This window comes from Stegostoma tigrinum, chromosome 16, assembly GCF_030684315.1.
Source record: "Stegostoma tigrinum isolate sSteTig4 chromosome 16, sSteTig4.hap1, whole genome shotgun sequence".
In the NCBI taxonomy this organism is placed as follows: Eukaryota; Metazoa; Chordata; class Chondrichthyes; order Orectolobiformes; family Stegostomatidae; genus Stegostoma; species Stegostoma tigrinum.
In genome coordinates, this window is record NC_081369.1 from 18,826,962 (window position 1) to 18,851,793 (window position 24,832).

A 24,832-nucleotide genomic window follows, 5' to 3' on the forward strand; every position below is an offset into this window, starting at 1 on the left:
GCCTGTCCAATCATCTTCGTATCATCAGCAAACTTCGCCAGAATGCCCCCAGTCCCTTCATCCAGATCATTAATATATAAAGTGAACAGCTGTGGCCCCAACACTGAACGCTGCTGGACACCACTCGTCACCGGACACGTCAACTAGCGAGATTATGGTGTGGACCCCTGGAAAGTCTTTATAAACAGTAGGGGTTAATGAGCCCAGGTTTGAGAAGAACTAACTTGAAAATGGTAAAACTAAACTTCCGTGAATAAAGGAAAATGATTGACTTGGAGATTTTCTGAATGGCAGAAGACAGACAGTTGTGATAATAGACGGAATTTAAATCTGTCTAAGGAAATGGAGAAAGTGGGAATGGGTAGTGCATTTTGGGGGACATTGGAGTCAAGGACGCTGGAAAGGAAACATTGAATTATCCTGGGGCAGGAAGGGTGCTGGACAGTATGACTGGGGCAGGAGGTTGGAAAGTAATTTTAAAAGTTTTGTAAGTAATAACTGAAGCCTCAAGTTTTAGTCTTACCTTCCTGATTAAGTTGGAGACACACAGGAATGAACGGTCAAATCTGGTGGTGGTCAGGCAAGTTAGTCATTGTGGTGAAAAGTAAGGCAGCCGGAGTTGCCCATTTTCACTCGGGGATTTTGCTGCCAAAAGGGAGGGAAAGCTGAGAAATGTTGCAGGGAGATCCAGGATCAGCTGTTTTAAGGGTGACTGAGTGATGTTTAAGTATCACTAGGGTTAGTCTTGTATGAGCTCAGCAAAGACCTGGGTGAGCTCAGGCAGCATCAGGATGAGTGCACATTTGTCCAGAGGTAGTTTTTCTTGAATATCAGGTCATTATTGGAGAAGACACCTTTGCCTTGGTTCTGAACTCTGTTGAATTTCTAGGGACAAAATGGGTCTCCTCCGTTCTGTGTTCCTGGACCTTAGGGCAGATGAGGAACAGCACAGAGGAAAGATGGAAGGAGGTATAGTCAGAACATGTCTAGAAAGCCATCAGGAGGTGATCTGTGGTGGAACTAACAGGGATAGGAAGGAACCAGTCAAGATTTAAATGACAATATGAAACAATGGCACATCCTGCCTTAAAAACCTGCACATGACAGGAAGGCAATTCCAATGACAACTGAGGATTTGCAGGGAGACAGTAGTATGTGTCTAGATGTTTGGTTCCACCACGAAATACAATCTGCAGTGCCAGGAGTGACCATGACTTATATTGGCACTGTACTTGTACAGAGCTTCTAGTCTCTAATTTGAATGCTCTATGAGGCGGGACTTCCCTGAGACACACATCCACCTAATACTAATTAAAGGGCCATTTCTAGTGAATTTAAAACAGGCGGTGAGCTGGTTAAGCAGAGTGGGCTCGTCCCTGACATTTACACTGAGTTTTAGGGAGCCCATCCTTAGCATGAAATCCAGCCCATATAATTAGTTTCATGCTATTCACAATTCCTCCTCCCATCTGTCTCTGATACATGACTCCTTTCCTCCCAGTGATTGGCATCAGGTCTGAGGCCTCTTCACTCCCTTCTCTGCACTTTTGCTTTGCAGTCTGCAATGCCCCTCCTGTCTGGACAATTTCGCTGTCTCCTGTGCAGAGTTGAGTGTCCTTTTATTGGAGCAGATGTAAACCATTCAACTATTGAGACTGCTCCATTCAGTGAAATTACAGGTGATCTGACTCCTCAATTCCTCTTTGCTACCTTTTCCCATAACACTTGATTCCCTTACTAATTAAAATACTGTCTATCTCAGCCTTGAGTATGCTTAATGACGCAGCCTCTACGGCCCTTTCTGGTATAGAATTCCACAGATTCACTTTCCTGTTGAGAAGAAACACCTCCTCTCTCTGTCCTAACTGGGTAACCTATTTCTCAAAAATTATGCCCTCTGGTCTAAGACTCTCCCAAAAAGGGGAAACAACATCTTTGCAACTACCCTGTTAAATTCCCTAAAAACTCAATGAGATGAACAACTAACTCACTTAACAGTCATGCATTCGACAGATAATGGGGCCTCCTTAGTAAACAGCTATCATTCCCTCTGCCACAGGTCTTTAACTGAGATGGAAGCATGAAATTGCAAATTCTGGCACACAAGCAACCAGGCCTCATAATACATCTGCTGCTGTGCTTTACAATTAATTTGCCTGTTTGCCCACATTCTTCCCTCATTGAGATGCATTGCTCATTGCTCTCAGGGGAGCTTTACCGTTCTACTCAACCTGGAAGTGGAAAGGATATTATTGATACCTTTCCCATCTTGGCCTCAGACATGCATGTGAATCCCATGATTGCTGCAATCTCCGTCTGGGCCTCCTTGGTTAGGCAGCAGGGTGTCCTGATAATCTCGATGGGGGAAGAGAATCTCCTGCTGTAACCAGAAAGGTTGGAAGAGAACCTGCAGCGAGGCACTGCTGAAGCATGGAGCCACACATTGTCTGTGCTGGGTGATGTGCAAGCTGAGTCTGGAGATTCTGGGTTCCAATCACACAGTGCAACACCAATTCTGCTGTCTTATAATCACCACAAACGTGCCCAGTCTTCTGAATCCGTCAGACAATGGTACATTCAACAATGTCTTGCCACATAATTGACTGAATCTTGTGATTTCACCATCTGCCATGGGCCATGTAGTCGCAATTGGCCTGCCCTTTCTGCCATGAATGACGGTGTCATCTATTTCAGGGTCCAGCCCTGCGACACTTGTTGGGAGAAGAAAATTCTGCCAAAGTGATATGCACTTGAGTTGGAAGGAAGTGACCAGTGATACCCCATGGGAATCTGTGTAGGGCCTCAACGAATCACCATTCAGTATTTATTGATGACAACATAGTTGAAAACCATTTATCAAAGTTTGTTGGGTACAGAAAGATTAATGACAGTACATGATTTAGTCAGCAGCATAATATTAATACTTTTATATTTTATTTCAAGGTGTATGAACATTGTTAACAAAGCCAATATTTATTGTTTATTATTAATTGCCCTGAGAAGTTAGGAGTGACCTTCCTTTTTAAACTGTCAAAGTTTGTTGTGGGTACTCCATAGTCAGTAAAACTAGGATTTTTAATCCAGTGTTAATAACAAAATAATGATATATTAAAATAATGACTATCAAGTCAGGATCATGTATGACTTGGATGATGGATGTTGGAGGAGATGATGTTCCTATACACTTACAGTGTTTGTTCTGCTAGATGGTTGAGGTCTCAGGTTGAGAAGATGATATTGTAAAATCTTTTTGTAGTTACTAAAGCACATCTTGTAGATGGTGGATACTGCCATCAGTAGTGAACATTTAAAGTAGTGGATGGGGGCTGATTGAGAGTCTGATTTATTGTGGATTATGCTGTTCTTCTGAGGTGTTGTTGAAGTTGTACTCTTCCAGGCAAGTGGGAAGTATTCAGCCAGATTTCTAACTTCTCTGTTGTATTTAGTGGACAGACTTTGGGGGCAGCATGGTGGCTCTGTGGTTAGCACTGTAGCCTCACAGCGCCAGGGACCCAGGTTCGGTTCCAACCTCAGGCGACTGTCTGTGTGGAGGTTGCAGATTCTCCCTGTGTCTGCGTGGGTTTCCTCTGGGTGCTCCAGTTTCCCTCCCACAGTCCAAAGATGTGCAGGTTAGGTGGATCGGCCATGCTAAATTGCCCGCAGTGTTCAGGGGTGTGTGGATTATAGGGGCATCGGGCGGTGTGGGCTTGTTGGGCTGAAGGGCCTGTTTCCACACTGTAGGGAATCTAATCTAATAAACAAAACCTGCTTGCTACAGAATACCCAATTTCTGCCCTGTTTTTGCAATCTGGTGTTTATTTGGCCGATGCTTCCATCCAGAAGAACAAAAACTGTTGCAAATGTTAACTGCCCGGTTTTTGATAGTGGGGGATTCAGAGATGATAATGCCATTGAATTTCAAGGGGAGATGTTTAGAAATTTTCATTCTGGGGATAGTCTTTGCCAGCATGGTGTGGTGAGCATATTCATTGCCAATTTTCAGCCAGTTATGAGGGGATCAGGCCTGGTGAAGATCCCTAGACAAAGGGAGTGTTCACCGAGAGGTGCAAGTGCAAAAAGGACCCCATGGCAGGCAGTCAGATAGAGGGCTAGATTAGTTAGAGCTGATTGGAATTAGTTCTTGTTTCAGTAGAGAGAAAAGAGTTAATTATTTGGTGAATCTCTGGTGAGTGGTTAAAGTCTTTTTAATGCTTAAATTTTAATGTAATGTGAAAATTTGTGGTAAAGTTCATAGAATATGGGTATTTCTCCGATAACATGACAGTTGCGTTCTTGTGTGACCTTGCGCTGTAGGAAATCGTGCAATAGAAAATTACCATAGAAAATCGCATTATAGGGAAATTGCTCTTGAAAATTGCTATACTGTACAGTAGAAAGTTCGCATTATCCAAACAGCATCCACTATTCATCAATCGCTTTGGAGCCAATTCGCATTAACAAAACATGTTGTTATAACAGAAATATCTGTATATACAAAATAACATAAGAAAATGAACAATATAAGTAAGTACTTAAAATGAATTAAAGATGTTGATTCAGGAGTTGAGTCAAGGCTGCAACCTGTGGGAAATCGTGGATACCATTGTGATCCAGGGCTAATATGTGCTGAAGCCTGAATTACAGACACTGATACATACTGGGGTGGAAGAAAGTTACCTGGATTCTATGTGTCAGGAGGGAGTCAGACCACTTCACATAGGGTCTTTTGTTTTGATTAGGAACAGGAGGGTTTGACTGTGAGTAAGGCAGGTAACAGGATTCAGAGAGCAGGAATACCAGCTTCTGCAGTTGGCCACTGGATTTGGATGATTGTGCGAGCTGACCGTGATACTGTGAAATGGGAAGTCATTTAAGTGGAGAGAGCAACAAGAAGTTGTAGTAGTCATAGTAGGTGATCGTACAGTGACAGAATTCACATTGTTCTCTGCAGTAAGGACTGAGAGTCCGGACTACTGTGTTTTACCTGCCTGTTGCCATGGGCTGGAAAGGAACTTGGAGCGAGAGGTTGAGGATCCAGTTCATATGGTGGGTGCTATTAATAAACAAGCTCTAAATAGACAGTATGAAGAACTAGACACTAAATTTAAAAAGTTGTCCCTGAGATAATCTCTGAATTATTACCTGAGCCATGTGCGAAAGCAATGTGGAAAATAAAAGCACATGTGTAAGGGTAACATTGTATGGTAACATTGGCTGTCAGAAGACAGAGAATGTACAAAAGTGGGTCCTTCCTGGCAGGATGTGCCAAGTAGAAATCTCCAGGTGTCTGCGCTGGGGACTGAATTGATTACTATTAGCACCAAAGATGAGGGTAACAAAGAGATGTTAGATAAATTCACAAACAGCTCTAAGATAGGCAGTATCGTAGACTGTGAGGAAGGTTATCAGAAATTACTGCAGGATCTTGATCAGCTAGGGAAATGGGCTGAGAAATGGCAACAGAGTTTAATACAGATAAGCAAAAGGCGTTGTATTTGGCAAGTCAAATCAAGGCAGGAGTTTCATGGTGAATGGTAGGCCTTAAGGAGTGTAGTGGATTAGAGAGACCTTGGAGTTCAGGTGAATGGTTCACTGAAACTGGAGTCACAGGTAGACAGGGTAGTGAAGAAGGCTTTTGGCACATCGCCCTCCATCAGTCAGGGCATTGAGAATAGAAGTTGGGAAGTTATGTTTCAGTTATACAGGATGTTGGTGAGGCTTCATTTGGAGTATTGTGTTGAGTTTTGGTCACCTTGCTATCAGAAGCATGTTATTAAACTGTAAAGAATGCAGAAGAAATTTACAAGGATGTTGCCAGGACTCAAGGGTCTGAGTTATTGGGAGCGGTTGGACAAGCTAGGATATTTCTCATTAGTGCATAGGAAAGTGAGGCGGGATCTTATATAAATGTATAAGATCATGAGAGGCATGGATAGAGTGAATGCACTCAGTCTTTTCCCCAGGCTTGGGGAACTGAGGACTAGAGGGCATCAGTTTAAGGTAAGGGGGGAAGAATACATGGCAACCCGAGGGGCAACTTTTTTAGACAGAGGTTAATGCATATGGAATGACTTGCCAATGGATGTGGTTGGGGCGGGTACATTAACAACATTTAAAAGGTGTTTGGATGAATACATAGATGGGAAAGGTTTAGAAGGATATGGGCCAAGTGGAGGGAAATGTGGTTAATGTGGATGGAGATTTTGGTCGGCATGGACCTATTTGGGTCAAAGGGCCTGCCTCCATGCTGTAGGACTCCAGGACTGTAGGAGAGAAAATATTGAAGACTGATCTGGATAAGTTGAATGAGTGAACAGAAATCTGGCAGAAGGAGAATGTGCAACATGTGAAGTTGTTCTCTTTGGCAGAAAGAATAAGGAGGTAGAATATTACTTAAATAGCAAATGATTGTAGAATTCTGATGTGCAGAAAGATTTTTATTGTGTGTGAATCACAGAAAGTTAGTGTGTAGATACAGCACGTAATCAAGAAGACTAATGGAATGTTATGAGAGGATTAGAACATAAAAGTATGGATTGAAAACAAAGTTGCTGGAAAAGCTCAGAAGATCTGGCAGCATCTGTGATGTTCTCAGGAAAGGTCACTGGGCCCAAAACATTAACTCAAATTTCCGTCACAGGTGGTGCAAGACCTGCTGAGCTTTTCCAGCAACTTTTGCTTTTGATCCTGATTTACAGCCTCCACAATTCTTTTGGTTTTTATAAAAGTATGGATGTTAGAATTCAGTTACACAGGGCATTGGTATGACCAGATTTGTGTCCCGTTTTAGTTAAAGAAGGATGTAACAGCATAGGAGGTCTTTCAGAGGGTTAGCAGATCTGGAATGAGCAAGTTGGACAGGCTGAGTTTAGAAGAGTTGCTCATGACTTGATTGAAGTGTATAAGAGGCTGAATGGTCTTGACAAGATGAGTGTCATAAGGATATTTCCTCTTTATTGGCAATCCAGAACTAGGGACCACTGTTTAAACGTAGGGGTTGCCCTTTCAGCACATGATGTGGAGGTGCCGGCATTAGACTGGGTGGACAAGGTCATAAATTACTTGACACGGGGTTACAGTCCAACAGGTTTATTTGAAAACACAAGCTTTCAGAGCCTCGCTTCGTCAGGTGTTAGTTAGAGAGATAGCATCAGACACAGAACTGATAAATAAAAGATCAAAGGGTCAGACCACATATATTAAACAAACCTAAGATGCTGTTAAATCTTTAATCAGTTAAAAGGTTTTAATTGTTTAATATGTATATGTAAACCCCAGAATTTCTTTCAAATCGCTGCCCTGTGAGGACTAAATGTCCAATCAGTGTAAAGAAGAGGTGACAGTTTAGGTTAGACAATGCAGCATACTACACAGCCTTCAGGACAACATTGACCACAACCCTGTACAGCCCTGTCATGCACACAATCTCTCTGTCCCACATACACACGCTCTCTCCAACGCACACACACACATGCACACACTGTCTCTGCTACACAAAGACATACACTCACACATACTCTCTATCTCTCTCTACCCCACCCTTCGCTCACACACAAACACACACACACACACACACACACACACACACACACACACACACACACACTCCCTCTCTCTCTCCCACCTTCTGTCTCACGCACACCCAGACAGACACACACACACACACACACACACACACACACACACACACACACATGCTGTCTCTCCTCCTCACACAAACACCCATACACACACAATTTTCAGATACATTCTATTTTGTTCAAAAAGCACACAAGTTATAGACATTCGGTACATGTGGCGTTTGTAAATTGCTATTTTAGAAATAAAACCAGTCTGACTCCAAACCAAAACACAAACAGATTCTAAACAAGGCCTCATGCATTGTCTGACCAGAAATGCCACCTCTTCTTTTCACTGATAAAACATTTAGTTTCCTCAGGACAGGGACTCGAAAGAAATTTGGGGATTTACATGTATATATTAGTCAATTAACACCCTCTAACTGATTAAAGATTTAATATCATCTTAACTCATCCTCCTCAGTTATGTGACCCCTTGATCTTTTATTTATAAATTCTATGTCTGATGCTGCCTCTCTCACTAACACCTGAAGAAGAAGCTAACCTCCGAATGCTTGTGTTTACCAAATAAACCTATTGGACAATAACTTGGTGCCATGTGATTCCCGATCTTTCAGAACAAAGATTGGGAGAATTTTTTTCTGAGTATTGTGCAACTTTGGAATGCTGTGCTTCAGAAGGTGGTGAAGGCAAATACATTGAATATTTTCCAGACAGAGATGGATAGATTCTTGTCAGACAAGGAAATCAAGGGTTGATGTGAATGTGGAATTTGAAAGACAAACAGATCAATATGATCTTATTGAATGGTGGACTAGGCTCATGGATCCAAATAGTGTACTTCAGTTCCTTTTTCATATATTCATAGCCTTAGCCTAAATATTAAGTAGATCTTTTGGACACAAACAATGTAGGTACCTGATGAGTTGTAAATGGTGCTGCACATTTTGTGCTGATCAGTGAACATCCTTCTTCTGACCTAACGATGCTTGGACCTAGGACACTATACTGAGAATCCTGCAGCAATATCCTGGAGCTGAGATTATTAGCTTAACTACAAGTACTTTCCTTAGTGCTAGGCATGACACAAGCCAGCAGAGGATTTTCTCTCTCTTTCCATTGTTCAGTTTTGCTCAGGCTCCTTGACGCTATACTCAGTCAACATGATGTCAAGAGCAGTTATTCTCACCTCACCTTTTGAATTCAGCTCCTTAATCATGTTATTGTTATAGCCTGGCAAATGATGAAAAACTGTTTCTCATACTTTGGCCTGGATACTCCTGAGACCCTTCTCTCAATCAAGGCTAGGATGGCATTATTTAAATACCAGACGGCACTAACCAGTCCTTCTTGGGCAGTCCCTCTGATGAAGGGTCTAGGCCTGAAACGTCAGCTTCTGTGCTCCTGAGATGCTGCTTGGCCTGCTGTGTTCATCCAGCTTCACACTTTGTTTTCTTGGGCAATCTGTTTGGATTGAAGATAACTTATTTCCACTCTAGGTCAATATGTTCTGAAAGTGGATTTACTAGCAACGTGTGATTTGCAAATAGTGCTTCACTTGGGGCAGGTGACACTTGGAGAGTTACGTAGATGAGTTCGGAAGCATTTGTGCTATCTCTGATACTTCCTCCCCACCTCCATCGTTATCTTTGCTTGTTCCAAACAAGTCTCTTTTTGTGCACTTTTGTTGGTCACAAAATAAGTCTGTGGGAATGCTTGGCTTCTTCAGGGATACTTTGAGGACATTCCCAATTCATTATATTGATAGGTGTCACTTGCCATGACCAAGCTCCAAGCAAAACTGTTGATTTGAGAGTCTGGTATCAAGCATATGAGCCATATGCCTTATCAAGTAGACCTAGTTTGAGCAATCAGCTACTTGATGCTGATCGTGTTAGCTTGAGGAAAGACAATGCTGTTGCACCAACTTTCTTGTCAACAGATCTGAAGGATCTGCTGTTGGACATCTCTGGTGCTTTGAGGCAACTGCTGCCCATTGTCCAAGTTTGAGCATTAATGCTACTCAGTTATGACCTGAGACTTGAGTTTGAGATCCTGATCCTCAAATACTCTTTATCTACATTGGCTAAATGCTGAGCAGGCAGATTGGATGCAAAATAAATTTATTGAATTAAATTAACATTGTTAAATATTTGTATAAATAAATTAAAACAAAGTTTGTTGTCTACATTTGCACTCATCAGGAGCAGGCTCCTGTGATTCAGAAAATTGTTCATATTTTTCAGATCATGCCATTGATCTTAACTGATGTGGGACAGTGTTGCACTGGGGGAACTGGTTTGAAAGAACCTGATTTTCCAGGTGTTTAGTGAAAACCCCATTTACTCATGCTTCAGAGAGGGAGTAAGAGGGATCTAGAGCACAGGTTTTGAGTGAGCACACACAGCATCATCTAGATACCGGAGGTCCATGTCTGACCTAATTTGACATGATTTTGGTTTTCAACTGAAGACAACATAGGTTGACACAGTTTCCGATTGTTATGTAGATTCTCTTTAAACCTAATAATAATTTGTTTGAGGTGTTGCAGTAGGAATGCTGGAGAAAAGGTATGGTGCAATGACAGCTTCATTTGACCCTTTGTTCAAGGCTAGGAGTGGATCAAATGTATGCCTGGTGCAGCCTTAACCAGTCCAGATCTCTAAATCATAGCAGTGGCCCCTCAGGCACACATGAGTCAAATAATAATTTTTTAAAATCTTTGGCTGGTACTGAAGCAACTCTGACTAGAGCAGATAAATAATTTCCCAAATGCCCTCCCACTCCCCAGAATTAATTATTTTATTGTAGTAAAGGCTTGTCGTAAAGAAAGATAAACATAATAGGTGAGCCTTGTCTGGCTTGGGGATGTTTTAAAGCTTTTACAACCAGTGCATTCCTTTAGATGTGCTATCCCTGTTCTAATCACAGATGTACATTTAATTCATGGAAAATTCTCAAAATTAACGAACATCCAGGAATCTGTGCTTAGTGGTGTTGGTTAGGGGAAGAGTTTTGATCAGGCTTCAGGAGATTGGAAACATACTGCTCCTTTGCAGTATCGTACCCTGAGATATGTTCTGTGCAATCACCAACGTTGAACAATACAAGTAGAAGCATAGATTGGAAAGTGTTGCTGTCATCAGTTACGCTGGCAAAGTTAAAGCAATGATAAGTTTAGAAGTGAAGTTTGCATTTATTTCAACCCACAATCCTTCCTCTGTGTTGCCTCTATTCAACCTACAACAGTTGTTTCCATCCATGAATTGATGAAATGATTTCTCAAGTATAGTTATCTTTACTGGTCACTAAGTGAGAAGAAGACTACTTAGCCTTGGGCTATTCTGATACAAGTACTTTTAAAGCTACACCTTAAGTGAAGACTGGAATAAAAAACAGAAAATATTAGAAAGATCTATTTGTAAAGAGAAAAGACAGGTTATTAATTATTGGAGACTTTATCACACTTTTGACAAATAATTGTTGTGAAGACCTTGCGCGCTAGAAAACTAAATTTAACTCATTTCTTTTATCAATCACCCCAATTTTAAAATAAATGTGTTTCGGATTTAGAAATTGGCCACCCTACTCCAACAAATCCCTAAAACTAGTTATGTGTTACATAATGACAACACGGTGTGGAGCTGGAGGAACACTGCAGGCCAGGCACCATCAGAGGAGCAGGAAAATTGATGTTTTGGATCAGGACCCTTCTTCAGAAATGCGGGGTAGGGAAGGGAGCTGGGAAATAAATAGAAAGAGGGGGTTTGAGCTCGGGAATGTAGGTGGGATGGTGGTAGGTAAATGCAGGCAGGGAGTGGTGGGGATTGGTCAGTGAGGTGGGAGGACCGGATAGATGGGAAAGAAGTTGAACAGGTTGTGTCATGTCAAGGAGGCGGGGATGAGAGGGAGGATTGGACATGAGATGAGGCTGGGGGTGGCGGGCGTAAATTTTAAACTGTTGAATCCCATGTTTAGGTCATTGCGCTGTAGGTTCCTGACTTTGCAAATGAGGTATTGCTCCTCCAGTTTGTGTGTGGTGTCATTGTAGCAATGGAGGTGGCCCAGGATGGAAATGTCATCAAGGCAGTGGGAGGGAGGAATTAAAATAGTTAACGATTGGAAGGTATTATCATTTGTGGTGTACAGCCCACAGATGCTCATGAAACCAACAATCGTTGGTTTCACTGAAGTACAGGAGGCCACATGGGATACAGTAGACCAAATTGACGGATGTATAGGTGAACCCCTAGCGGATATGAACTCAGAGCGGAATAATATTAACTTAGAAGAAGAAGAACAGTAGTATGGAGTTTGGCAAGAACAAACTTTTGTCTTACTAATATCAAATTCTAGGAACTCATTATCTCAGAATATTGCCCAAATTGAGACAGCCTCTGACCCGTGGTGTACCTGGAGGATGGGTGCTAGATCCACTGTTGTTCATTAGTTATGTAGACGATTTGGATGATAATATTGGAAGTATGGTTAGTAAGTTTGTAGATGACATCAAAATTGGTGGTACAGTGGACAGTGAAGAAAATTTTCTAAGAGTACAGCATGATATTGATCAACTGGGCCAGGAGGCCATTCGGCAGATGGAGTTTAATTCAGATAAATGTGAGGTATTGCACTTTGGTATGATAAACCAGGGCAGACTTACACAGTTAATGGTAAGGCCTGGGGGAGTGTTGTCAAACAGAGAGACTGAGGAGTGCAGGAGCATAGTTCCTTGAAAGCAGCAATACAAGTAGACCATGTGGTGAAGAAGGCATTTGGCATACTTGCCTTCATCAGTCAGAGCACTGAGTACAGGAGTTGGATGTCATGTAACGACATTGATAAGGCCACTTTTGGAGTACTGTGTACAATTCTGTTTGCCCTACTATTGGTAGGATATTATTAAACTGGAAAGGATATTACCCAGACTGATGGGTTTGAGTTATAAGGAAAGGGTGCATAAGCTGGGACATTTTTCCCTGGAGCTTGGAAGCTAATGGCTCCTGAAACAGGTTTATAAAATCATGAGGAATATTGATAAGATGAATAGCAAAGGTCTTTTCTCCAGGGTAAGTGAATCCAAAACCAGAGGTCATAGGTTTAAGGTGAGTTGGGAAAGATTTCAAAGAGACCTGAGGGGTAACTTTTTCAGACAGAGTTGTGTTTATGGAACGAGCTGCCAAATGAAGTGGTGGATATGGGTACACTTACAACATTTAAAGGACATTAGGACAGGTACATGGAATAACAAAGGTTTAGAGGGACATGGGCCAATTACAGATAAATAGGACTCGTTTAGCTGAGGAAATCTGGTCTGCATGAGCGAGTTGAACTGTAGGACCCGTTTCCATGCTGTATGTCAGTATGATTCTACGACTGAACCTGTAGAAAAGGAGCCCCGAGTCTGTGCCCATGCGCATTACTCGACGAGGCGCTCTGCGCATGTGTGGTGACCGTCTGGGGCCTAGTGGATCCTGGCGGCAGTTCAGGGCTTGGGTTTGATTTGCAAACGGTGTGGGCGGTGTGTAGGCTGTTAGATTCACTGCGTTTCTTCGGGCGCTTCGATATGAGATCGCACATTGGACAGCCGTGGATTACGGAGCTGGTGCTGGGATATGGAACGGGCAAGAGCCAACAGCGGCCGGCGGCAGCTCAGGTCACTGAGGTAAACCACCCGTTTGCCTGGAAGTAGCCTCTCGTGTAAAAATTAGCACGTATTTGAGCCTTGGTCAACCCACACTCCGACAATCTCTTCAATAATAATATTACTTTAAATGCCCTGGAGTCCCCCACATGCTAAGGGAACTTCCCACGATATTTTAAAACACAGCACCAATGGGTGCTGAATACGAAAGCACAATATGATCAGCAAAACTTTGGTCCTCAAGTTCACTACTGACTGGTGAAGGAAAGCAATTCATAGCGTCTCCTGATGTGTATTGGCAGTTTGATTCAGTTGGCAGCATCCTTGCCTCTGTTAGAAGATTGGGACTTCAACTCTGCAGCAGGTCTTCACTAAAACAATAAATTGGATCTGTATAGTGTACCTAATCTTGTGATTTCTAAACTATTTTTCAAAATGATCTGATTTTAACTCTTGACCAGACACTCAAAAATTAAGCAACATAGCACCATTATGTAATTGTAAAAATTTATCACTTGTAATAACACTTTAAATATGAAAATTAGAGTTTTTCAAACATTGTGTAAAATCTGAAATGCATAAGTGAGTGTTGCTATCTGAAAAGGAAGGAAGTGCAGTGTGAGAGCCTGACAACATTGTTACTTTATGTAGGTGCCCTTTAGATTTCAGTAAAGCACTCTATGTTCCCTGGAGACAGAATACTCAGTGAATCTTTCCCTTTCCCCATCAAACACTTCTGTTCTCAACATCCACTCTGACACACTCAACGGCCCTTTTCACAAATGCCTTCACAACACCCCTCTTTCCAACCCATCTTCCCTATTTACTCTCAAATCACTCTTCCTAAACACTCGACCATCTCTCCCAGCCACAAATACTGAGGTAGACTATGCTCAACAGCTCCTCTGTTTTTCTCCTTTTTCGTCTGTTTGTCAGTGACTATGAGGCAATGTCGCTACACTGGTGTAAAGATCCTGTGCATCACGCAGCTGTATAATTTGAAGCTGCATTCCCAGCTCAGCTGCATAACGTCTTGGCTTTGTTTGTGGTACACAAACATCCTGCAAGCTCAAACTCTCCAGGAAAAGTGGTTTCTGATGTCAAAGGGCACTTTGGGCTCATTGCCTGCTCGGTGCTGTTTGGTGGCCAATGGGTGAAAGGTTGTTTCACCTGTTTCCTCTAGAAGACTGCCATTGTTGCCTAGGAGAACAGGAATTGTGCAATCTCAAGTGTGATCTCTGTGATTCCATTGGAGCCTGTCACTCTTGATTGTGGATCCCTTGCCTTGATGAAATAATTACAGGGCACTTCACAGCAACATAACAATGCAAAATTTGATACTAAGCGGAATGAAATTTTAGGAGAGAAGCAGAGCATCTAAATGTGTAAAGAGAGGGAAGGAGGTTTGAGGGGTATCCTAGAGTTTAGGGCTCTGGCTGCTAAGTTTGGCAAGCAAGGTGGAGTAAATAAGAATAGGGATGCTCAGGTGCTAAACTATATTGAATGTGGATGTCTTACAGGAATGTGGGACTGGATGTGATTGGGAGTGGCAAAGCAATGGATGGATTTGAAAACAAGGGTAGGAATTTTAAGATTGAGGTGTTGCTACTCTACAAGCCTTTGAAGGACAGCAAACATAATGGTGTTTGGTGAATGGGATTTGGTGAGAATTATTGTGTTACCCAGCAGAGGTTTGAGATCATGGTTATGGAACATGCAAGTTGGGAGTCTGGGAAAATTTAATCCACAGGCAACAAAGGCTTGTGGAGGGTTTCAGCAGCAGATGAACTAAGAAAGGGGTGAAAATGGATGATATGAACGTGAATAGAACTAGGCTACTCACACTTTGAGTTGTTGTTGCAATTAAAATGGATCACCGCAAATTGATCCTCCCATGTTCCTGCCTATCCTCTGATAATCCATTAACCCCTTGCTTATCAAGAATCTATCTCTGCCTTAAAAATGTTTAAGGACTCTGCTTTCCACTATCTTTTTTTGAGGAAAATGTTGAAAAGGCGCTCAGTGCTCTGAATGTTAAAAAAAGCCTTCTTATCACTGTCTTAACTGGGCAACATCTTATTTTGAATTAATGACCACAAGTTCTGGAATTTCCCCCAAGAGGAAACGTTATTTTCTTTTTCACCCTGTGAGGACCTCTCGGAATCTTTTATTTTTCAAACATATCGTCTTCATTTTTCTAAACTCCAGCAGGCCTGAGACTAGCCTTTCTTAAGGTAACCCACCCGTTTCAAGTGTTAGACATGTAAGCATCATGTGAACTAGTTGAAACATGTTTACATTCTTTAAATAAGGAGACCTATTCTTTACTCCAGATGGTCTCACCATTACCCTATATAATTGAAGCATAAGCTCCAGCTTTTGTATTGAATTTTTTTTGCAATAAATGGTAACACTATATTAGATTTCCTACTTACTTATACTACCTGTATGGTAAACGTTTTGTGATGCCGTCACTTGGACATCCAGATACCTTTGCATGTCTGAGTTCTGCAATTGCTCAGCATTTAAATATGATGTGCTTTTTTTCATTCTTGCCAAAATGGACAATTTCACTTTTACCACGTCTTTTGCCACTTTTGCCAAATGTTTTGCCATGTGTTGGCTTCACAACTTAATTCCTACCAATGTTTATACCATCAGCAAATTTAGCAACTGCATCTTTGGTCACTTCATTCAAGTCATTTATATCAATTATAAAAAGTTGAGATGCCAGCACTGAAGCTTGTGACATGTCACTTGTTAGATCTTGCCAACCAGACATAGTAGGCATAAATGGAACTATGTGTATCCTGTTAGCTAGCTAATTTTTCATCCATGCCAATATGTTTTCCCTACCCAGTGAGCTTTTATTTTCTGCAATAGCCTTCAAGACTCCTTATTAAATGTCTTCTGGAAATCTTTAAATACAATACATCGCCAGTTTCACTTTATTTGCAGCACATATTACTTCCTAAGAGGACTCCAATAAATTTGTTAAACTCAATTTCCCTTACACAGAACCATGTTGAATGTGCTTGATTACCTTAAACTTTTCAAAGTGGTCTGCTATAAGTCTTTAATAACAGCTTGTGACAGATAAGCTAATTGTTTCTTGTCTCCATACTTTCTTAAATAAAGGATTTACACTTGCTATTTTCTAGTAGAATAGAACTTTCCCCAAATCTAGGAACTTTTGGAAAATTAAAACCATCTCATCAACTACCTCTCTTGTCATTTCTTTCAAGAGCCTAGGATGAACTCCTCCAGGTACATGTCAGCCTGTAGTTCCAACAATTTGCTGAGTATCACTTGTCTGATGATTGTAATTTTCTTAAGTTCCTGCCTCCCTTCCATTTCCTGATTTTCTTTTTACAACTATTTCTGTGAAGTTACTTGTATTCTGCACTGTGAAGATCAATGCAGAATGTCTGTTAATTCATCTGCCATCTCCTTGTATTCCATTATTAATTCCAGAGTCTAATTTTCCATAGGACCAACACTGACTTTAACTATTTTCTTTTTCAGTTAGCAATTAAAAACTCTTAATGTGTTTTTATATTTCTTCCTTTGAGCTGTAATTTTTCCTTCTTAATTTCTTTTTAGTAACAATTTGCTGCTTTTCATATTCAGCTCTTCTGACCTGTCACCCATCTTGGTGTAATTATATTCCTCTGTTCTGAGGAAGGGTCACTGGACCTGAAACATTAACCCTGATTTCTCCTTCACAGCTGCTGTCAGATCTGCTGAGCTTTTCCAGCAACTTTGTTTTTGTTGTTGGTGTAATTATATGCTTTTTCTTTTACTTTTGATGGTACCTTTTTAACTTCTTTTGTTAACAACAGGTGGGTACTCCTCCTGGACTTCTTTCTCATTTGGAATGTATATTCTGTGTGTTTTTAAATATTCCCTTAAATGTCTGCTACTGCATCTCTATTGACCAATCCTGTAACCAAATTTGCCAGTATTCAAGTTTAAAACGCTGGGCTTAGACCCATTTTTCTCTTTGAATCTAACATTCAGAGATTGAATGTGTGTGTATATGTAACCTTTGAGTGGGCCTTCACCTTAAGGTCATTAATTCTAGCCTAGTATAGCTTGCTGTCTGCTTGGCTCCTGAATGTGCTGTCCTAAAAACTAACTTATAAAAACTCCACCTCTATGCTCCCTTTGCCTATCTGATTTCTTCAGTCTGTATGTAAATTGAAAACCGTGATTATCACTATACCTTTCTGACAAGCTATCATTATTTCTTGCTATATACTTCCTCCAGCTGAGTGGTTACTGTCATAGAATATGTACACCATTACCACAATTGACTTATCTTTATTATTTCTCAACCCTATCCAAACCACATCAACTCCCTGGTTTATTGAGTTTAGGTTATCTCTCTCTATTGTGTCAGTAGCATCATTAATTAACAGATCCGCTCCTCCATCTTTCTAGCCTCCTGTCCTTGCTTAATGACAAGTTCCCTTCAATATTCAGCTCCAAATTTATGTCTTCCTCAATTATGGCTATTTGAACATATTTATTCTATTTGTACTATTAGTTCATTGGATTTGTTTCAAATGTACTGTTTGTTCAGATACAAGCATTTAGTTTTGTTGTTTTATTATTTTATACCCTCTAACCTTCTGATTTGATTTATTATTGTCACATGTACCAAGATACAGTGAAGGGTATTGATTTGTGTGCGATCCAGACAAATCATACCTTACTTAAGTATATCAGGGTCATAGAACAGAATTCAGAATATAGTGTTACAGCTGCAGAGAAGGTGCAGAGATAGATCAGCTCTAATATGTTAAAGGTCTATTTATATGTCTGATGACAGCAGGGAAGAAGCTGTTCTTAAATCTATTGGTAATTATTTTCAAACTTTTATATCTTCCGTCCGATGGAAGAGCTTGGAAAGGGATCTTTGAATATGTTGGCTGCTTTCCTGAGGAAGTGGGAAGTATAGGCGGGGTCAGTGGAAGGAAGGCTGGTTCACATAGTGGACTTTGCTACGTTCACAACTCTCTGTAATGTTCATTTCCATAATGTTCTTTTTTGTTTGGTTATGTTAAAAGTGTACTCACTCCTTTCTGTCAAAGTCTGTTTACCTTTCCCATATAATTTCTCTTATGCTTTGCCTCTTGCCTTTGATTTACCTTACATTGCCAAATTTGATCCCTTGCATTCACTATTTATTTTAAACCACTAAAACAGCTCACCAGAATGCTGGCCTTGGTATGGCTGAAAAGTGGACAGTTCCGATGATATTGCCCTTGCTTTTCTCTGGACTGATGGCAGTCCCCTACAAACCAGAACTTACTTCTATTGCATCAGTTTTGAGCCATGAATTCATTTATGTAATTTTATTTGCTCTGTCAGTTTGCATGTAGCTGAGGCAGTAATTCAGAATTTATTAATCTTGAGCCTGGTTCTTAACTTAGTGCCTAACTCCTCATACTAACTAAGCAGAATCTCTTTTGTCGTCCTGCTTGTACCACAATGACTGGATCTTATCCTTCTCACTGCAAGTTACTCTCCAGCCCTGAGCAGATGTCTTGAACCCTTCAACCAGGCAGGTAGCAAATCCTTCTAAATCTCACTCTTGGTTCAGAGAACAGGGTCAACTTCCTTCGCCAAATTGTCCCCTTCTGTCACTACAGTCTTTTTTGTTCTCATCACTTGGATGGAACCCTGTGCTTAGTGTTGTGATATTCTGGAGATAGAAATAGGTTGCCACGGTGATTAATCACTGATGTGGTTGGAATGCAAGCATATTCTTTCCTTTATCTCATTTCTCTTCCTGAGATCTAGGTGCAAAATTATTGTGTTTTGAGATACTCTGAAAGGTAGAATGAGGAAAGAAATTGCATTTACGCTGAGTCTTTCACAACCTCAGAATCTTGGCTACTGACAGTTGTAGTTGACTGTTGGAATAAAGAGCAAGCTGAAAAGCCAGCTTTAACATACTCGGCCTCTTTGGAGCAAAGGTGTGACGAAAGAATAGTAATTTTTGAAACTTTAATATAAAATTTCTAATGAAAGAAGTCCTGCTGTAAGTCACTTACCTGCCAGTTTTCACATGTTTTTCCTAGAAATGATATATTTTGCTGCAGTTGAATATTAAAAAAAGACATAATTAACTAATTATTTCTGTGTGAGCTTTTCATCTATATCCTTGCGTTTACACAGAATGTTCAGCTATTAGGTTTGCAGACACCGAAACACTGATTTTTCGAAGGCCAAGTATCAAATTGTATTTAACGATCAGAAAAAAAGCTTCAAGTAACTGCCAATGGTTCACATGCATAGCTGTCACTAGGGATCAAAGAATTGGATTTATAAAGCAGCAGTCCCATTTCAACTATCAGGCAATTGGAATTATGGACATTCTTCCCTCATCTGTTGCAATTAGATTTCAACAGGTCCTAAAATTGCCCAGCAATTGGCTTGGAATATAGCTATATAATCCAATTATAAATGATTTGACTGCAAGTGGAAAAAGTATGGTGCTTACAGACAGTGATCAATTTAACAAAACCACAGAGGAGTAGACAATATTATTAAAAATTTAACTTAATGTACTTTAGAAATGATATCACCGGAAAGAACAGCCTCCAGAAAGGCCATTTTGTTTTGCAGTCAATCCCTGAGAACCTCGATTTTCATTGTGGGGCCTCTAGTCTCATAAAATGCTATCATAATTTGGATGGTAGTGTGACACGTTTACTTTTTGTTCAGTCACTTTAGTTGGGTTGATGTGGACCTGTTGCTTAGGCTACAGGTACTGAAAAGGAAGACAGGAATGCTTTATAAAATACAAATATTTTTTCTTTTTTCATTCTTGTTCATTAAATGTTGAAAAGTTTGCTGTAGTAAGATTCCAAGGAGGACAGCCACTGTAGTATTTCATGAAGATGCCCATTATTCATTATTCATCTTGAGTTTTTGTCTGCTTGTTGGCTGGTATTTGATCATAGTCGATCTGATCCATGCATGTACATTTCCAACCATGATCACTGAATAGCTTATTTGGTTAGAAGCCGAACTTTTCATTGATCCAACTACAGTTTTCTTGTCAGCTTCAAGAATACTATGTAAAATGATATTGTGGCAATATTGAGATGTTGTCAAGGCATTTGTAAAGAAAGGACCCTGCTGAAGAACTGACCATTACGGCTATCTCGGAGGGGCTAGGTTAGGGAGGTGAGTTTTGTTGCTTAGTGCTCTCAATTGCTGTTATTCCTTCCAGCTCTGTGCCCTTCCAAGATCTATCTTTTTTTAAAAAAATCCTGGCTTTCTGTGTATTCTGGATTTCAGTTGTTGCGCCACTGAAGCTGTGCCTTCAGTTGAGTAGGTGCTAGACTTTGAAATTTTTTTCCCCTAAGCCACACTACCCTGTGTCCTTTTAAGATAATTGGTAAAACCTAGCACTTTTACCAAGTCATTTGCTTTGGCCTTGAGATTTTGCTATAGGTTCCATTCTTGCTGCACATACATATTTTTGTCAATGCAATCTGAAAGAAACTGATATTTTAAACAAAGAACATTAGAACATTGAAGAAAATGAGATAGTTGGAACTGCAGATGCTGGAGAATCTGTGATAACAAAGTGTAGAGCTGGATGAACACAGCAGGTCAAGCAGCATCTTGGCCTGCTGTGTTCATCCAGCTCTACATCTTGTTATGTCTATTGAAGAAAATGACTTGGTTAAGTTTGATGAGGTACTATTGGGTTTTAGTTACAAAAGTTTGTGAGACACCTTCTTTCCCCAGTATTCATGCTTCAGTAATTAGAAATAATCTCCTTCCTTGCAGGATCAGAATTTTGGTTTTGGCTTCCATGATTTAAATCTGCTTTTATGATTCATTAAAGCACCTTTCATTGTTTTGCAAGGCTTCTGTTTTCTAATAGTGTATGAACATTTGAGTTAATTTTCAGGGGGTAAATAAATAGCAGAAATGAATCTCTGTTCTTCAGACAATGCATTTGTGATTCAAGGTGCAGTCTTTATAGACTGCTTCCAATTTACTTGCGCTGCTATCTGCACTCCTGAAAAGTGTACTGTATTAAATTGCTGTCTTGCATATCCTTGCTAGACTATTTGATGAAATACTGATCAATTCTTTGTTATGGACTTGTTTGCTTGGGATGAAACTAATAATTACTGGAGCAAAGAGTCAATTCATAAGTCTGACTTCATGTCTAAATTATTACTACGACCTTACATTTTGGTGCTCACTGGATATGTTCTATAACTTTTGAAAATGCATGTTACCCATACTCAAATTTAATTAAATTGACCACTTGGTTTGGTTTAAAGTTCTTAATTCAGCATGACACTGTAGGTATAATATACTCTTGTACGTCTTTAATAATAATTTCAGAAATGGAACCGGATGCTTGCAAACAATACATGCCAAACTGAAGTTGGCAGTCAACTGAGCATCAATAAATAGACTTGTATTTGGTTGGATTTTTGTCGAATTTTCTTTCTTAGTATTGAAGTACTCTATTTGTGGAGCTGGCACAATAGCTGGCAAATAGGGCTCGATTTATATAGGATTTGTGGTCGGCATGGACGAGCTAGACTGAAGGGTCTGGTTCTGTTCTGTATATCTCTTTGACTTTATATATATATATATATATATATATATTGCAGTTCAGTCAGACTTTAAAAATGTCTTCTACCTTTATTGAGTTACATAGTGCTATGCAATTATTTTTCCAATTAAATTGAGCAGATGTGTATTCACTTCATGGCAGCTCTGATGAAAAGTCACTTAGACTCAATGTTTGCTTTTTCTATCTCCATCGATGCTGCCTAACCTGTTGTAATTTCCAGCATTTTTTGTTTTCAGTTCTTGTACTGTTCACGAAACTGCTTAACCATAAGTAGTACGTACGAGACAGAGTTACATGTAATAGATACTGCACTGAATTTCAACGATGTTCAAACATCTTCCATCAGATGCAACTGTTAATGGTTTTAGTTTTAAATCCATTAAGTTCATGCATTACTAAATTGCATTATGCTTTCCAGCCAGATGGGGTTGATGCTGATGTGCACATCAGTATCTTGTAGCAGCGGTCTAGTCTCCTCCGATTGTATGTATATAATTAAATAAGTGCAGGTCCCACCTGTATTGTATAATTTGTGCATTTGCTATATGGGTTTTTTATGTACTGTTGATTTGGGAAGGGCAAGATTTTGTGTTCCTAATACTGTTTAGCTTTTTGACTTCTGAGCATTTTGGTGCAGGAATATGAGGACTTTCCTGTATAAACTTCTGCTGGAAACATGTCTACATGGTGTTTGACATAATCAGATGGCATTGAGATTTTGATGCCGAGTACAAGTTTATAAATAAAATGCCACCCTTAGTTCCTGCATGCATTCAGAAAACTAGCAGTCAGAATGTTGCCTTCATTTTCAAATATGACCAGAAACTTGACTGCTGTCTTGTCCTGCTTAGAGATGATGCTATAGATGTCTGCACAACTGAACGGAAGAATGAAGCATCTATGAATTTAAAGGTCACGCCATTAGAGGTAGCTGAGAATGCGGTACGTTTTAGGAAAGTAATGGTCATACAGTATAGAAACAGACCCTTTGGGATTGGATGAAAATAAACCAGTCCCACCTGCCTGTTGTTATCCCTCCAAACGTTTCCTATTCATGTCCTTATCCAAATGTCTTTTGAATGTTGCAATTGTACCCACATCCTTCACTTCCTCAGGAAGTTCTTCCCACACATTAACCACTCGTAAAAACTTTGGCCCTCATGTCTTTTTTAAATCTCTCTCCTGTCACCTTAAAAATATGTCCCCTATCTTAAGGAAAAAGACAACTACCATTAACCCTATCTATACCCCTCATTATTTTATATACTTTCATAAGGTTGCCTCTCAACCTCCAATCTTTTGTAAGTCAAGTAATTGTGGAAAATTTAATTAGGAGTATGATTGAAATTAAATTTCACCTTTTTTATATTAATATTCCTTTCTAGGTTTAGTGCACTCTACAATATACATCTACAGGAATCCTGCTTTTCTCAGTCACGTATTTGAAAATTTGTTACTAGAATGATGATGAAGCAAATTGTTAGGACTGTTTGTCGAGTAGATTTGTTATGAAATTGATACTGCCAAGTATCAGTACTAACTAAAACAAGACTTAAGAACATTAATTAAGTTACGGGTTTCCTTACAGTTTTTGCCACTTGAGAACTGGACAAAAGAAGCTGAACATGAACCTGCTGCAGTTGTTCTCGTATCTGATCTCAAGCACTACATTAAGACTGTGGTGACAAAGGGAGCCAAACATAACCTGGAACAGTAAGTGGTTACAATTGTAAAAACTTAAATTTCTATCACTTCATGATGTAATTACATAGTTGGTGATCTTTGAAAAACTATCTGTTTTGTCACTGTCCCATATTGTTGATGCAAATACATCAAACAAAATGCCAATCTATTGCTTTCTGCCTGAACAAATCCTTGTATCTACTAATATACTTAAATCATTATTTCTCACATTGCCATGCATGAAAGCTTCAATCACCAAGTACCTGTTTGACTGAAGTCCAATGTTAAACATCAACAGATCACAACTCAACAGTGAGGTAATGTGCCAGCAAGCAAAAGAAACTTCTTAAAAAGAACTTTGAAAGTCATCGATTGTAAGCTGCTCATTGACCTCAGCCTTAATTGGTTCCTGCTTAGTGCCATTTTGTGCATTGACTTCTCCCAGAGGGTTTTCAGTATTAAGAGTGGTGCTGTATAACACTTGTAATTCTCTTGATTAAATTTTGTTAGATACATTCGTTTACACTGTGCGTATTACATATAGATAACTGTCAGTTATTCATGATTATCACCTGCAATTTTGCTAGAATACTATTATTATCCTCCAACTCAACAAGAGATGATCCCACTGTTATCTAATCGCATAACTATCAACAGAGATTACTCATGTTATTCTGTAATGTGTGGTCAACAAGAATATCTTCATAATGCTTGCAGAGGTTTGTTTGTGAGCGGTAACAGTATAAGAATGGCTCACTTACTTTCGTAATAGCTGACGTTTTTGTTGCCTGTGAACAGCAAACCCTTTTCTGTAATTTATTTTGACCCAAAACTTTATTTGTTGCTGATGATGAAGTACAAATGTTTCATTTAAGCAATGCAATGACATTATGTCTGAAACCTAATTATCTATTTTTGTTAATTAGATACGTTAATGAATATTAACAATGACCTAACCACTTTCAGTTTGATTGATCTTAGAGAATCAGATGAAATAAATGTCAAAACCATAGGGCAGTGGTGCTCTGTTAATTTTCCAGTGTACACTTGCTGTCTTTCACCCACAGTTCTCATTTCTTAGGTTCGCTACCCTCCAGTCGCATGTGCAACTTATTGCAGCTACTGCCCAGCTGAATTTCAAATTTCCTTCCGGCTTACATCCAAGTGTGCACTTAATACTACAGGTTCTTCTTTTTTTGCATAAAGACCTGTTGTGATAAACTGAAACATTCCACTGGTAATTGCATCTGTGTAATGACAATTGTATTTACCACTTTATCTGGATCCTTAGTATGGATCAAATTT

The 24,832-nt window shown here is 39.9% G+C and overlaps 1 protein-coding gene across 1 annotated transcript in view; it reads left to right on the forward strand.

Moving 5' to 3' along the window:
* Nucleotides 1–24,832, forward strand: part of LOC125459727 (uncharacterized) — a 76,453-nt gene that overhangs the window by 22,075 nt on the left and 29,546 nt on the right. The window contains exons 2-4 of the mRNA XM_048546493.2: nt 9,349–9,562; nt 12,969–13,245; nt 23,433–23,557. Of these exons, the coding sequence (XP_048402450.2) occupies nt 9,349–9,562; nt 12,969–13,245; nt 23,433–23,557 (616 nt within the window). The remainder of the gene's footprint in view (nt 1–9,348; nt 9,563–12,968; nt 13,246–23,432; nt 23,558–24,832) is intronic.